The sequence below is a fragment of the Papilio machaon genome, chromosome 4, assembly GCF_912999745.1.
Source record: "Papilio machaon chromosome 4, ilPapMach1.1, whole genome shotgun sequence".
Lineage (NCBI taxonomy): Eukaryota > Metazoa > Arthropoda > Insecta > Lepidoptera > Papilionidae > Papilio > Papilio machaon.
The window spans coordinates 9493900-9507290 of NC_059989.1; the positions used below are offsets into that span (position 1 = coordinate 9493900).

Genomic DNA, 13391 nt, shown 5'->3' on the forward strand with positions numbered 1-13391 from the left:
TTTTTTCGCTCGTTTTTTGTATACTCTTCTTCTTCTTTTAATCCTGTCTAGCTAAAGAACCAAAGGCATATTGACCGTACATCTTGATTAAAGCTATAAAATTGTTTTGAAACATTTACAACTTTTTTATTTTTATTAAAAAATAATTAAGGCATTTTAAATTATAAAATGTTAATTACTAATTTTAAAAAAAATCCGTAAATTAATTTGTACTTTAGCACTCAAAATTGTATATATTATTTACATATAACCAACAATTTTGTCCTTATGTCTCATTTCATATTGTGATTATTTTTCGTCGATGGTTTAGATTAACTATTATAAATAACAAAGCGTAAAACATTATAAAGAAAAAGAAATTAACGAAATTAACGTTAACGTAAAACGACAGAATCCGAATTTAACACTGACGTCTTGTCATATCGTGGAAATAATGGACATAGTAAAATGCACCTTTTTCTCTTGCGTTAAAGTTGATTTTCATTTTATTACCTGGACTTTAATTATTTACATTGAGGTTTGACTTTATATACCTTTAATTTTTTCTTTGTTTAACAATCCTTTGACGTTGCCGTGAGAATTTTATAACATTTGTATTCTGGTTTGAAATATTGCGCCAAAATCGTAGCAACCAATAACATCAGTTAAATATTTTATTTACAGTTTTAAGAATACATATTTCATATATGTTGTTATCTTTTTGATAAAAGTATCATATCATATATATATCATCATATCATACATTGTTTTGGCATATGTATTCAGACTTTGACCTAGTAAGAGGTGTATTAAAAAGTGAATAAAGTGTAAAACAACTTGACAATGTTGAAATTAAATAATCAAGCTGTAACTGATGATCAGCTTAAGGAATTGTTTCCGGATTTACCAGCAGGTCCATTAGATGTGTATAGAAAGAAAGCCAGATTCGACTGGCGTCGTATGAAACTTGTTTACGATAATTTGGAGACATTAAAATTGAAAGTAAGTTGACAATTATTATTAAAAATTATTCACGACACAGGGACACTTAATATTTTCGTTTTAAATTTATTTTAATAAAAATATTAATCTTGCATAGCACACCATTATAAACATTTTCTGTCATTATTACAATGCGTCTAGAAAAAAATCACCCTTTTTATTTATTTTTAGCAAAACTCATACAAGATTATTATTGATTTGTTAATATTTTTCATCAACAGAATGATATTTGGAATTTCATGCGTGAAAACCCTCTCTTCCGTCACCGGGAAGCGACTCCCTCCTTGGACGAGCAAAGGCATATCACGACAAAGAGGATGTATGCAATATACAGTCAGAACTTCATACCTTTAACAAAGGTAAGGTAAATCATGTCTCTTTCCTTTAGGAGAGAAAGGTAAATTTTATATTTTACACAAAACAAGAAATAGATACTCCTTATCATATTTCACATACAATTTTAACGATCAGAGGCCAATGAAGTCATTGGCACTATTAACATATTTAAAGCTGTAGCTTATTATCTCCATAACTATGTAACATACAGAAACTTTTATATTTTTAACAATAACTATTTTTTTTAATATGAATACCATTTAGCACTTGACCATGATCCTACCTGATGTAAAGTAATGATGTGGTTGAAAACTATATTATAACAATTACACATGTCGTACTGTAAAATAAATATGTAAAGGAACAAAAAGGAAATTTTTATAGCTTTTTTAGTTCCAGTGTTAAGCAATATTAATCAAAGGAAAGGATTTAATAGTTTCTAATGCCTACAAAGGATTCAAGTATTGCTCAGTTAAACACAGTAGTAAAAAAATCTTTAAACATTTTTTTTTTTGTAACTGACTATGTAACTTTGAAGAGGAATTTACAGTTTTACCTGGCTTCAAATGGCCAGGCTCAAAAGACCATTAGTTTAAATCTTCACGCATAATGTGGAACTAAGATTAGCTTCAGGTCTTAAGCAGTACCTATCTAATTATATTTCTGTAGTGTGTTTTATTCACATAAAAATTTTAAATATCTAAAACGAAACAATTGTTTTTTTTTCTCAGATCGGTGTAGAGCCTAGATTATTCCAATCGGAAGCCGAAGCATTGTTCATGTTTGACAGTTCCCTAGCTGTCAAAATATCATTGACCTTCCGAATGTTCTCGAATGTGATCCAAGGCAGTGGTCGTAGTCACCATTACTCTTACATAGACCAGGCACAGCAAGGAGAGATAGGAGGGTGCTTCGCTCTGACAGAAGTGTCCCATGGATCCAATGCTAAAGGCATGAGAACTACCGCCACATATTGTCCGGAAAAGAAACAGTTCATCATGCATACACCGGACTTTGAGGCTGCAAAGTTCTGGGTAGGATCATTAGGTGAGACTGAAAACGCCAGTATGACTCAGGTCATTTGGACTCGAGGTTCATTTTTGGACCTTTCCTGTAACCTGTGCGTTGTATTGCCGTCAGTTACTATTTTATCAATTCAAATTAATTTAATTATACTTTTGTTTAACTTTTTAACATTATGTATTTACCAAAGTTCATTCGGCTGACCTGAACAAGGCGTAATATTCTAATATTCTATGAAACAATAAGCTGAGGTCAAAACTAATGTTTATTTAATTTTATTACTTTTACATGTAGCCAATCTTTAATTTTGATTATTTCTTTAAATGAAAGAAGTGATATGACGAACTTGAAAATGACTTTTTATTTATATAGATACAAGCTATCGCCCGTTCGCGCACAATTAAAAAAAAACGTAATAAGTAGCCTATGTGTTCTTCCAGACTATGTTCTACATTTGGACCAAATTTCATCAACATCCATCCATCTATCCATCGATCTAAACATTCATTTATAATATTAGTAAGAAGTAATATAGAACCTTCAATCTCCATTAACTTTTAGTATTGCCAGTTCTGATTTTTATTTTTTTCTGCCAGGGAAATGCGCGACTCATGCGATAGTGTACGCAATGTTGATCTCCAAAGGCAAGAACCACGGATTGCACTCCTTTGTGGTGCCAATTAGAGATCCCAAGACCTTAAAGCCATACCCGGGGGTCACTGTGGGGGACATTGGAGAGAAGATTGGACTTAATGGAATTGATAATGGGTAATTAAACTATACTAAATGTAAACTAGGTGACAACTTAAATGTATGAGGTAGTAATGAACGAGAAATATGTACATATGTGTATTTTTTTTTTTGAAAGATACTAATATAGCTGTAAATTTGTGCTTTTGTATAAAATATTTTATTATTCGATCCTATTTATTTTTATGGATATTTTGCATCTACATTTCCTGACTTTTTGTGATTATTTTTGAATTATAAATGTCAGGTTTAATTCTTTTACAAAAATATATAATTGTCTCTGAAAAAAATAAAATAATTAAAGGATACATTTTTATTTAAATTCCCACAACTGTTATAATGCACAATTATGTTTTAAAAATTATTGTTAAATTTTTTGTGCGATGTATAAAAAAAGTTTGAAGGAGTCCTAACATTAAAATTTTTTAACCTTTTCAACCTTTAGCTTGAAATTAATAAAAAATGTTTATTACAGTTTTATGATGTTCAACAACTATCATTTACCTAAGGAGGCGATATTAGACAAGTTTGGTGGTGTGGATGACAACGGAGACTACAAAACTCCATTCCGAGACCCCAACAAGAGGTTCGGTGCCTCATTAGGTATTCTGTCAGGTAAGTTTTAATGAATTTTTTCATTCCTAGAAATCAAGGCATTAAATTTATATCTAATGAGAATCTTCAATTTTCAAATAAAAAGGTATTTGCGTTTTTAATATTTTTTTATTTTTATTTAGTACAACATTTACATTTAAATTATAAAATTAAGGTAAAACATTTACATATCTGATAAATAAAAGATATAACAAAGAACGTCTTTATTTAAATTAAATAATCTTAACAACAATCTCTTAAATTCATAAATTTAAATTTTATCACTGACAAGCGAAACAAAAAAAAAAGAAATCATCAAAAAGTATTAACTTAAAGAAAAGAGGTTCTCTTTTCTTTATATATATCATAGAACTGACAAAATCATGGCAGTTCTATGGTTTTCATTTGTCTATGATTTTGTCTATAGTTTTCTTTTGTTTTTTTTTTATATTAAAGGAGGTAGAGTGCATATAACATCAATATCTGCCAACTACATGCAGAAGGCCATCGTAATCGCCATCCGCTACTCCGCAGTCAGGAAGCAGTTCGGACCTGACAACTCCAGCGAGGAGTTACCAGTGCTGGAGTATCAACAACAGGTTTTTTATGAAAAAAATCATTATTAATTACACAATTTTTGTTGAATATAACTTTACAGTATACAAATAGAGCGTCGGTGGCTCAGGGGTTAAGCACTTGACTTGGAATCTGCAGGTCCTGGGTTCGAATCCCGCCATGTACCAATGTGTTTTTCGATTTTCGATTTACATATGTACATTTATCCGACGTTCTTACGGTGAAGGAAAACATCGTGATGCTGCACATATCTGAGAAGAAATTCAATGATATGTGTGAAGTCAACCAACCCGCACTTGGCCAGCGTGGTTGACTATGTCCTAGTCACCCCCTAAATTGGGGTAGGCTCCGAGCCCCTCGGTGGGGACGTATAGTGAGCTGATGATGATGATGATGTTGATGCAAATTGATTAGAGGGAAGAAGGGGTAAGAAAATGATTTATGTCTTTTTCTTTTTATCTCCTTCTCTATCCTATAAAATTGTATTTAAACATCTATGCAGCTGTTATTTAATATCTGGTCAAACATTTTGTCCTTTGATATCATCTACACCAGAGGTGGTCTATGGTCTATTTGATTAGACCAGAGATCTAATGTTTACTGGAGAAATCTTATGCCATCTATCAATTTCGAACTTCTTGGAATCTTAAATGAAACAGTAGAAGTTTATCTATCTATATATATATAAAAGAAAGTCGTGTTAGTTACACTATTTGTAACTCAAGATCGGTCGAACTGATTTAGCTGAAAATTGATGGGGAGGTAGCTTAGAACTAGGAATAGGACATAGGATAATTTTTACCCCGTTTTTTTTTTTTTATTCCGCGCGGACGGAGTCGCGGGAAAAAGCTAGTTTAAAATAGAACATAGTCTAGAAGAACAGATGGGCTACTTTTAAACGCTGACGAAGTCGCGGTCTACAGTTAGTTTTTTTAATATATACGTTTGTTGTGCAGCAAGTCCGGTTGTTGCCGCACTTGGCTACCACATTTGCACTGCGGATATTCTGCACGTGGTTCGGAGCTGTGCACATCACTATGGCCATAGATAATATCACTGGTAAGTCAAATGCTAACATTTTCAGTTCTCAAATATTTTCTATTCATTATATCTATCTTACTAATATTATAATTGCGAATGTTTACATGTATTTATGTATGTATGGATGGATGTAGTTTATAGACAAAGTTTAAAAAAACATATAGACTACAGATAAAGTTTTTTTTTTTAATATTGTGTGGACGAAGTCGCAGTTTGACAGTTAATTTTAAATACATATTTCAAATAACAAGCCGATTCATTTTTATTTTTTTATTTGAGTAATAAAAAAAAACTTAATTTTAATTATTTTTTTAAGACATTTTCTAATGTTTGGATGTATAAATTTTATTAGTAAGTAATTACTACGAGAATTCAGGTCATAGATTTCAAATCATACTCAGAGTTCCATGTATGACTTTTGGTAGTAAATTTTAACCCTTAAAACTTATAGCTATTAGTGTCAATGTCAAAAAAGTACAGTCAAAATCTGTTATAACGACATCGAAGGGACTACTCATATTGAGTCGTAAAAACCGATAGTTGTAACAACCGGTGACAGGTATTAATAGGAAAGATATGTATATAACATTCAGCCAGGACCTTTGATTTTGGTCAATTTAACCGGTATGTTGTTCTAAACGATGTCGCTATAAACGGTTTTGACTGTATCATAAGATGATGGAGGGGTTATAGGTGGGAGTGGGCAGGACTCTGCCAGCCTGGGCATAGAGTTGCATGCGCTGTCATGTGCAGCTAAGCCAGTGTGCGCCTGGGCAGCGCGCGACGCCATACAGGCCTGCAGAGAGGCCACCGGGGGACATGGATATCTTAAAGGTTAAACATTACATCATTACATTCTCTCGAACTTATATCTAGTGTACCAATTAACTGGTACGAGCAGGGAAGGGACACAAACTCACAGACAAATGACTAAAATTATCAGAGTTTTTGCTTTTGGAACGAAGTTCCTTATCGCGCGTTGTGAAAGGGGGCTAGACGGAAAAAATTCTTACGAAAAGTTGTCACGACACTTTTTGCTATCACCATGGCAACGACGTGACAATATATAACGAAAATTCATAGAAATAAAATGTACTTCTTGTGAAGACTTAAGTTTTTTATTCATAGAATAAACATTGGTTCCTTCACTAATTAATCGAAAGGAACTTCGTTCCATCCGGGTGTCCCAACACACCTCTCAAGTTTTTTTTTGTTTGAAAAATAAAAAAATACATATTCCATCTTTAGCTATTATGATTTCTCGTATGTATCACAGCATCAGCTCTAGGCGAGTTGCGTAACGATAATGACGCGAACTGCACATACGAGGGCGAGAACAGCCTCCTGCTGCAGCAGACCAGCAACTGGCTGCTGGCAGTGTGGCCGCGCAAACACCAACTCTCACCATCCGACCATCCGCTCACCTCCCTGAACTTCCTGGAGAATGCTGACCACATCCTCAACAACACCTGTCCCTGGACGAAGGTTGAAGATATGATGGAGCCAGCCAGTGAGGATTATTTTACTTTATATAGCACAGAACACACAATTAAATCGTTTTTTATATCATAAAAATAAAGATGAAGTATTTTTAGGCACACACAAATATATACTATGTCTAAAAGAACAAAAAAATGTTAAGATGTTCTAGTTACGAAAAAAAAAATATTCACTTTTAAAATAAAAAACTGCTCTTTTTACTCTCGTTGTATATTATATATTTCATCTCACTCTTGTAACGTAACTTAACGTAATCTTGAAATTTTATCTTTAAAATTAAAAAAAAAACAGATTTTTTTTCCGCATTTTTTTGCAATTTAACGATTTATTTTCGCAGATATAATAGAGATGTACAAATGGCTGACGGCTTACACATTGAAGACTACGTACGAGAAGGTGGAGAGCCTGAAAGCGGCGGGCAGAGACAACTTCCAGGCCAAGAACGAATCACAGCCGTACAATGCCACCACGCTCTCTATTGTCTATGGAGAGGTCACATATATCTCACTAATTATATATTTTTAAATTTCAAATTTCATACAACGGCCAAAATATTAACATTTTTAAAAGAGTAAATTATCTTTCAATAATTTCTAGCTTACTTTTTATTTGAATAAATACTTTTTTCTTTTCAGAATTTCATTTTGAATCATTTCTACAAGAGTGCGAAAGATTTCCACGACTTGGAGTGCAGGAAGGTGTTGCTGAAACTGGTCTCGCTGTACGGCGTCTTCCTTCTTGAGAAACATCTCGCCACATTCTACATTGTGAGTAAACTAGTTTATGTTATTTTATATTATTATTATATTAGTTTATATTAGTTTATATTATTTATATTATTTTATATATTATATTTTATTGCAATTCTCGTAGTGTTGCGGATGTCCATGGGTGTCGATGATCACTTCGGTGTTCGCGCCGCTCGTTTGCCCCCTTTTCATATAAAAAAAAAAAAAACTTTCTTAGTTGTCGGAGGTCTAATTTTAGTCTTCTTCCCCTTCACAATCTTATTCGGAAAGGATGGGAAGGGGAAGTGGATTTGGCGGAAGCGGGAACGCATAGGAAGGGGAAATATTCTTTTTCTGTGCGTTCCCTTCTCCGTTGATTAAAAGTAGGCAACGCATCTGCATTTGCGGATGTCCATGGACAACGGTCTCCTCGCTATTTCGGCAAATTCAAGTGACAGTTTGCTCGTTTGCTACCTTTTCATATATAAAAAAAAATAGTTTTTAATACTAGCTGTCGCCCGCGACTCCGTCCGTACAAAATTAAAAACAAAACTTTATAAGTAGCCTATGTGTTCTTCTAAACTATAGTCTATATGTGTGCCAAATGAGATACCTTCAAGAACACATAGGCTACTTATTACGTTTTTTTTATACCACACGGACGAAGTAACGGGCGACAGCTAGTTTAAGTAGTAGTTGTAGATTAAGAAGGTATGACGTGTACGTAGGGTGGGTACTTGTCGGGGCGGGGGAGGGGGGGTGTGTGTGTGCGCGAGGCGGTGACACAGCTGAGCGGTGTGCTGGCGGGCGCTGCGCCCGCGCTGGCTGACACGCTCGCCCCGCCCGACTGGTGCATCAACTCTGTGCTCGGACACGCTGATGGCGAGGTAACAACTGTACCTACTAATACTGAGAGTTACATCAACTCGGAACAAACATACTTAAACTTATTCTTCTTCTTCTTCTCTATTCTCTTCTGGTTGAATTATTTATTGATTATATGAATTTCATTGGTGATATTTCATTTTTGATTGATTAAGTTTGTAATTTACTGTTTTTCGACAATTTGAATTTTGTTCTGAACATATTAAATAACTAATATAATACGGCATTTTATGTTGGTATCACTTAGTGGATTTAAAAAGGCATGAGTGATAATATAATTATTAATGTGACCAGGTATACAAGCACCTGCAGAACAACGTGATGACGTACCCGGGGGCTCTGGCGCGCCCCGAGTGGTGGCGCGACGTTGTGCACTGGCAGACATATGCCACCTCCAAATTATAACAAGCAACACAATAAAAGCATGTTAAGATCAATTATTTTTACATTTTACACACTTCAGATGAATTATATTACATTTTGCACACTGCAAAAGTGGTGATTTCACACATTACAGATGACTGATTTTACATTTTACACACTGCAAAAGAGGTGATTTTACACATTACAGATGAATAAATTTACATTTTACAAACTGCAAAAGAGGTGATTTTACACATTATAGATGAGTATTCTTACATTTTACACACTGCAAAAGAGGTGATTTTACACATTATAGATGAGTATTTTTACATTTTACACACTGCAAATGATGTGATTTTACACATTGCAGATGAATGATTTTACATTTTACACACTGCAAAAGAGGTGATTTTACACACTACAGACGAGATGATGTTGCATTTTACACACAAAATACTTTAAGTAAAAGTGATATAAAATAATTTTATAAAGACGTTTTATATTTAATTGATTTATATAATGTGATGGGAAAATATATTTTTGTATATAAATTTTTTTATATGAATTTGTTATTTTTTATTGAAAAAATAAAAGTTTTTATATATTGCTGTTTTTTTTTAGTTACGTGATAAATAATATTAAAATTAAATAAATATCATATTGAAAATAATAGTATCAAATATATTACAGTACATTTGGATGTGGAACATCGAAAAATATTTAATAACTTTTTTTTTTCTATATACCATTCAAAGAATTTCAAAATACTCTAGTGAATTATTTAAAGAGATCGAAAGCAATTGCTGTTTCTTTAATTGAGTTTGCATACGTAATGGTATCCGTCAATCACTTTGTCCGTCTGTTCGTATAAATGTCGAAGTGTAAGTATATGCCGGTGAAGACAAACGTAGTTTGAAACCTTCACTAACAACATGCTTAGAACTATAATATTTTGTGTTATTTTATTGAAGTAAGTATAACTAATTTTAATTTAGCTATAAATGTTTTATTCCCGTTAAAAATATGAAAAATATCTCACAATTTTTTTATTCAAATTACGTCCATTCATAACAGCACTTTCCTATAGTGACTGGCCGCGCGGGTAGTCACCCTTTTTACGTAGTTTCGGATTCTATTTCCTCATTATTATCAGTAAGCACTTCCTTTTGATTAAAATAATTTTTATCAAAATCGGACCATCAGGGACGGAGCTACGCGGTAACACTCATAAAAAATACAGTCAAATTGATAACCTCCTTCTTATTGAAGTCGGCTAAAAAAGAAACTCCGGTACGGCCATTATCGCTAAGTGGAAATAGGTATAATTAAAGCTGAGGAAAGAACACAATTTTTATAAATAACTGATCTTTTGATTGATTTTGTTTTGACTTACTAAAGTACTTAATTGATAAAAACACTTTAGAATTTATAATCTTTAGGATGTTCAAGAGCTAAGATAGTTATATTTCTTGATATTCGTAGTGTTCATGCTGACTTGGACAATATCCTAAGAGATGTAAAGAAGCACAAGGAGCTGGAGCATATCATAGTGGATCTGCTGAACTTGGTGGCGGTGCGCGAAGACCTGTCCTGCGTCGCCGTCCTCTGCGATCCCGTCTACTTGAACATCTTTGAAGGCGCTTTGTTCGATAAACTATACACCGTGCCTTTTGTCTTTGTAAGTTTAGAGCTGATTATTATTGATATTAATTTTATTTAATTTAAAAGTTCTTAATAAAGTTAAGGTACAGGGTCGAAAGGTGTTTAAATTGCGTCTAAATTTAGACGCAAGAATATTTTTAAATTCAAACAGTTATTTGAATCAGTTTGAAAAGTTATTTTCTGTTAATAAATAATACAGAAATTATATTGATAACACTTCACGGTAGATCGTGGTAGCTGAACACGAGGACCTCTTGTCTCCAAACTTCTCAACGCTGGAGGCGATGCGACAGGCGAGGAAGGATGGGTGCGGTGCTTATATTATCACCATCGCGAACGGCCTGCAAGCTGCACGACTCTTGACATTCGGTGATCGGTATACTTACACTGGTTTTATAGTAAAAAGTTTTCTCACATTCATAATATTTCCCGCAGCTTCCTTCAAGAAAAGATACTTTCCTAGCCGATCGGCAGTCAACTAACTAGAATCCCTCTGATATTGCAAAAGTCTGTGGGCTTCGGATCAACTAACTTTAGGCGATCCGCTACGCGTTTACTCCCTTCTCTTCAAAAAAAAAGATTTAGTACTAGTAAAAAAAACAACGTAACATCAACTACAAACTAGAATGTACTAGCGTTAACGTTCAATATTATGTAATTCCCAGGTACCGTCTCTTGGATACAAGAGCGAAGTATATAATGTTACACGACATCAGATTATTTAAAAGCAACTTGCATTATCTATGGAAAGGCATTGTGAACGTCGTATTCCTGCGATACCACAATGCTCAACGGAATAAAACCTGGTTCGACCTTTCCACTGTTCCCTTCCCAAATACCATCAGAGATGTTTTGATAACTCGAAGAATAGAGATATGGAGGAATGGAAAATTTCATTACAATACAGACTTATTCGCGGACAAAACAAAGAACCTTAACGGAAAAACGCTAAACGTTGTTTATTTGGAACATGTACCATCTGTTGTAAATACGAAGTCAAATGACACGAAGGAAGTTGGAGGTGTTGAAATTGAGGTGAGTCCGACAGACAAATGTATCAAGGCCTATTTAACAATTCATTTATCTATAATTACATGTAGAAGTTTATGTATTAGTTTTATTTCTAGATGTTTAACACAATAGCGTCAAAAATGAACTTCAAACTCAAACTTTATCAATCCGCTGACGCTGAACAGAACAAATGGGGTCAAAAGCTACCTAACGGTTCATACTCCGGTCTCCTTGGAGAGATGGTAACGGGTCAGGCCGACATCGCGGTAGGCAACCTGCAGTACACAACTCTATATCACGAAATTATCGACCTCAGTATACCTTACACCTCGCAATGCTGGACTTTCTTGACTCCTGAAGCTATGTCTGATAACTCATGGAAAACTTTGATACTGCCGTTCAAGTAAGACTATATTACGTATTTCGCTGTACATTGATACTCATTTTGTACACTGCATCAAACACAGTGCGTACTGAAAATTCCTTGTTATGTTTGTCTGTCCAAATTAATATTTTCTTATTTATTTTTCAGATTGTACATGTGGATCGCAGTTCTAATGGTTCTGTTAGTAACAGGTTCGATCTTCTATGGCCTAGCGAAGTATTACATACACTTGATGGATTTTAGAGGAGAAACTGCGAAGGATATATCTACGGAAAAGATGAAACAAAAACCTACTTCAGGTTAATTTTATGTATATACTACATAAGTGTTCAATTTATAATTACATAAAAAGTAAATAATACAAAATGATCTTTATAATGTTCAGCCACCCATACTCCAGTTGATAAACAAAAAATTGCACTTTACAAATGAACGCATATAACCTTTTAACATTGAACTCAACTGACTGCAAAACAACTAATAGAAATTGCGCTAATTACGAATGCAAATATGACAGGCGTGTGTGTATTTTTCAGATGCTCGACCTGGCGGTTTATATTTGTTTGGTGAAATAACGAACAGTATCCTCTATACATATGGAATGTTGCTTGTCGTGTCTTTACCCAAGTTACCATCCGGTTGGTCGATTCGCGTACTCACTGGCTGGTATTGGCTCTATTGCATACTCCTCGTTGTGTCATACAAAGCGAGCATGACTGCTATATTAGCGAACCCAACACCAAGAGTTACTATAGACACGTTAAAAGAGTTGGTAGACAGCAAAATAACATGCGGTGGATGGGGACAAGAGACTAAACAGTTCTTTCTTGAATCACAAGACGATTTCGGTCAGAAAATCGGCCAAAGATTCGAAATAATCAATGACCCGGATGCAGCTGTGAAAAGAGTCGTTCGTGGAGACTTCGCTTATTACGACAATAAAAACTTTTTGAAATACTTGAGAGTTAAAAGAAAAAATACAAAAATTGATATTAACATGACTAATTCATCATCAACCAATGATACAGGTATGGGTAATACAAGGATGGAAAGAAATTTACACATCATGTCCGATTGCATGGTTAATATTCCTGTTTCAATAGGATTTCATAAGAATTCTCCATTAAAACCTTTAGCAGATGTTTACTTGAGAAGAATAGTCGAAGTTGGCCTTTTTGAGAAATGGTCAAATGACGCCATGTATCGTATTAAGACATTAGATACAAATGATGAAGAAATAAAGGCTTTGATGAATCTGAAAAAACTCCATGGAGCTTTCATTGCATTGGCTATCGGTTACTTTATAAGTTTGGTTATGTTTATAAGTGAACTAATGCATTGGCATTTCATTATTAAGAAAGATCCACTCTTCGACAAATACGCCATAGATCTGTATTATATAAATAAAAATAAAAAACATTAAATAATACGAAGAGTTTATTTACGCTATCATTATCCACTAATTATAATTTACTTCATATTTTTTTTTACTTTAATAAAACAAAACTTATATTACAAGTCTAGTATTTGTTGAGATGCGTCGATAGAAAGTGATA

The 13391-nt window shown here is 33.8% G+C and overlaps 2 protein-coding genes across 2 annotated transcripts; both read left to right on the forward strand.

The window, feature by feature from the left end:
• Nucleotides 1-680: 680 nt before the first annotated feature.
• On the forward strand, nt 681-9301 carry LOC106720624 (peroxisomal acyl-coenzyme A oxidase 3). Its single transcript, XM_045686760.1, has 13 exons — nt 681-981; nt 1203-1340; nt 2049-2364; nt 2937-3108; nt 3566-3705; nt 4141-4283; nt 5217-5319; nt 5995-6135; nt 6578-6811; nt 7139-7293; nt 7437-7568; nt 8258-8416; nt 8709-9301. The coding sequence occupies exons 1-13, from the start codon at nt 823-825 to the stop codon at nt 8817-8819; spliced, it is 2103 nt and encodes a 700-aa protein (XP_045542716.1). The 5' UTR covers nt 681-822; the 3' UTR covers nt 8820-9301.
• Nucleotides 9302-9648: 347 nt separating this feature from the next.
• LOC106720625 (glutamate receptor ionotropic, kainate glr-3) lies at nt 9649-13258 on the forward strand. Its single transcript, XM_045686860.1, has 8 exons — nt 9649-9658; nt 9981-9995; nt 10217-10455; nt 10667-10815; nt 11105-11474; nt 11567-11853; nt 11983-12134; nt 12372-13258. The coding sequence occupies exons 1-8, from the start codon at nt 9649-9651 to the stop codon at nt 13256-13258; spliced, it is 2109 nt and encodes a 702-aa protein (XP_045542816.1).
• Nucleotides 13259-13391: the final 133 nt, after the last annotated feature.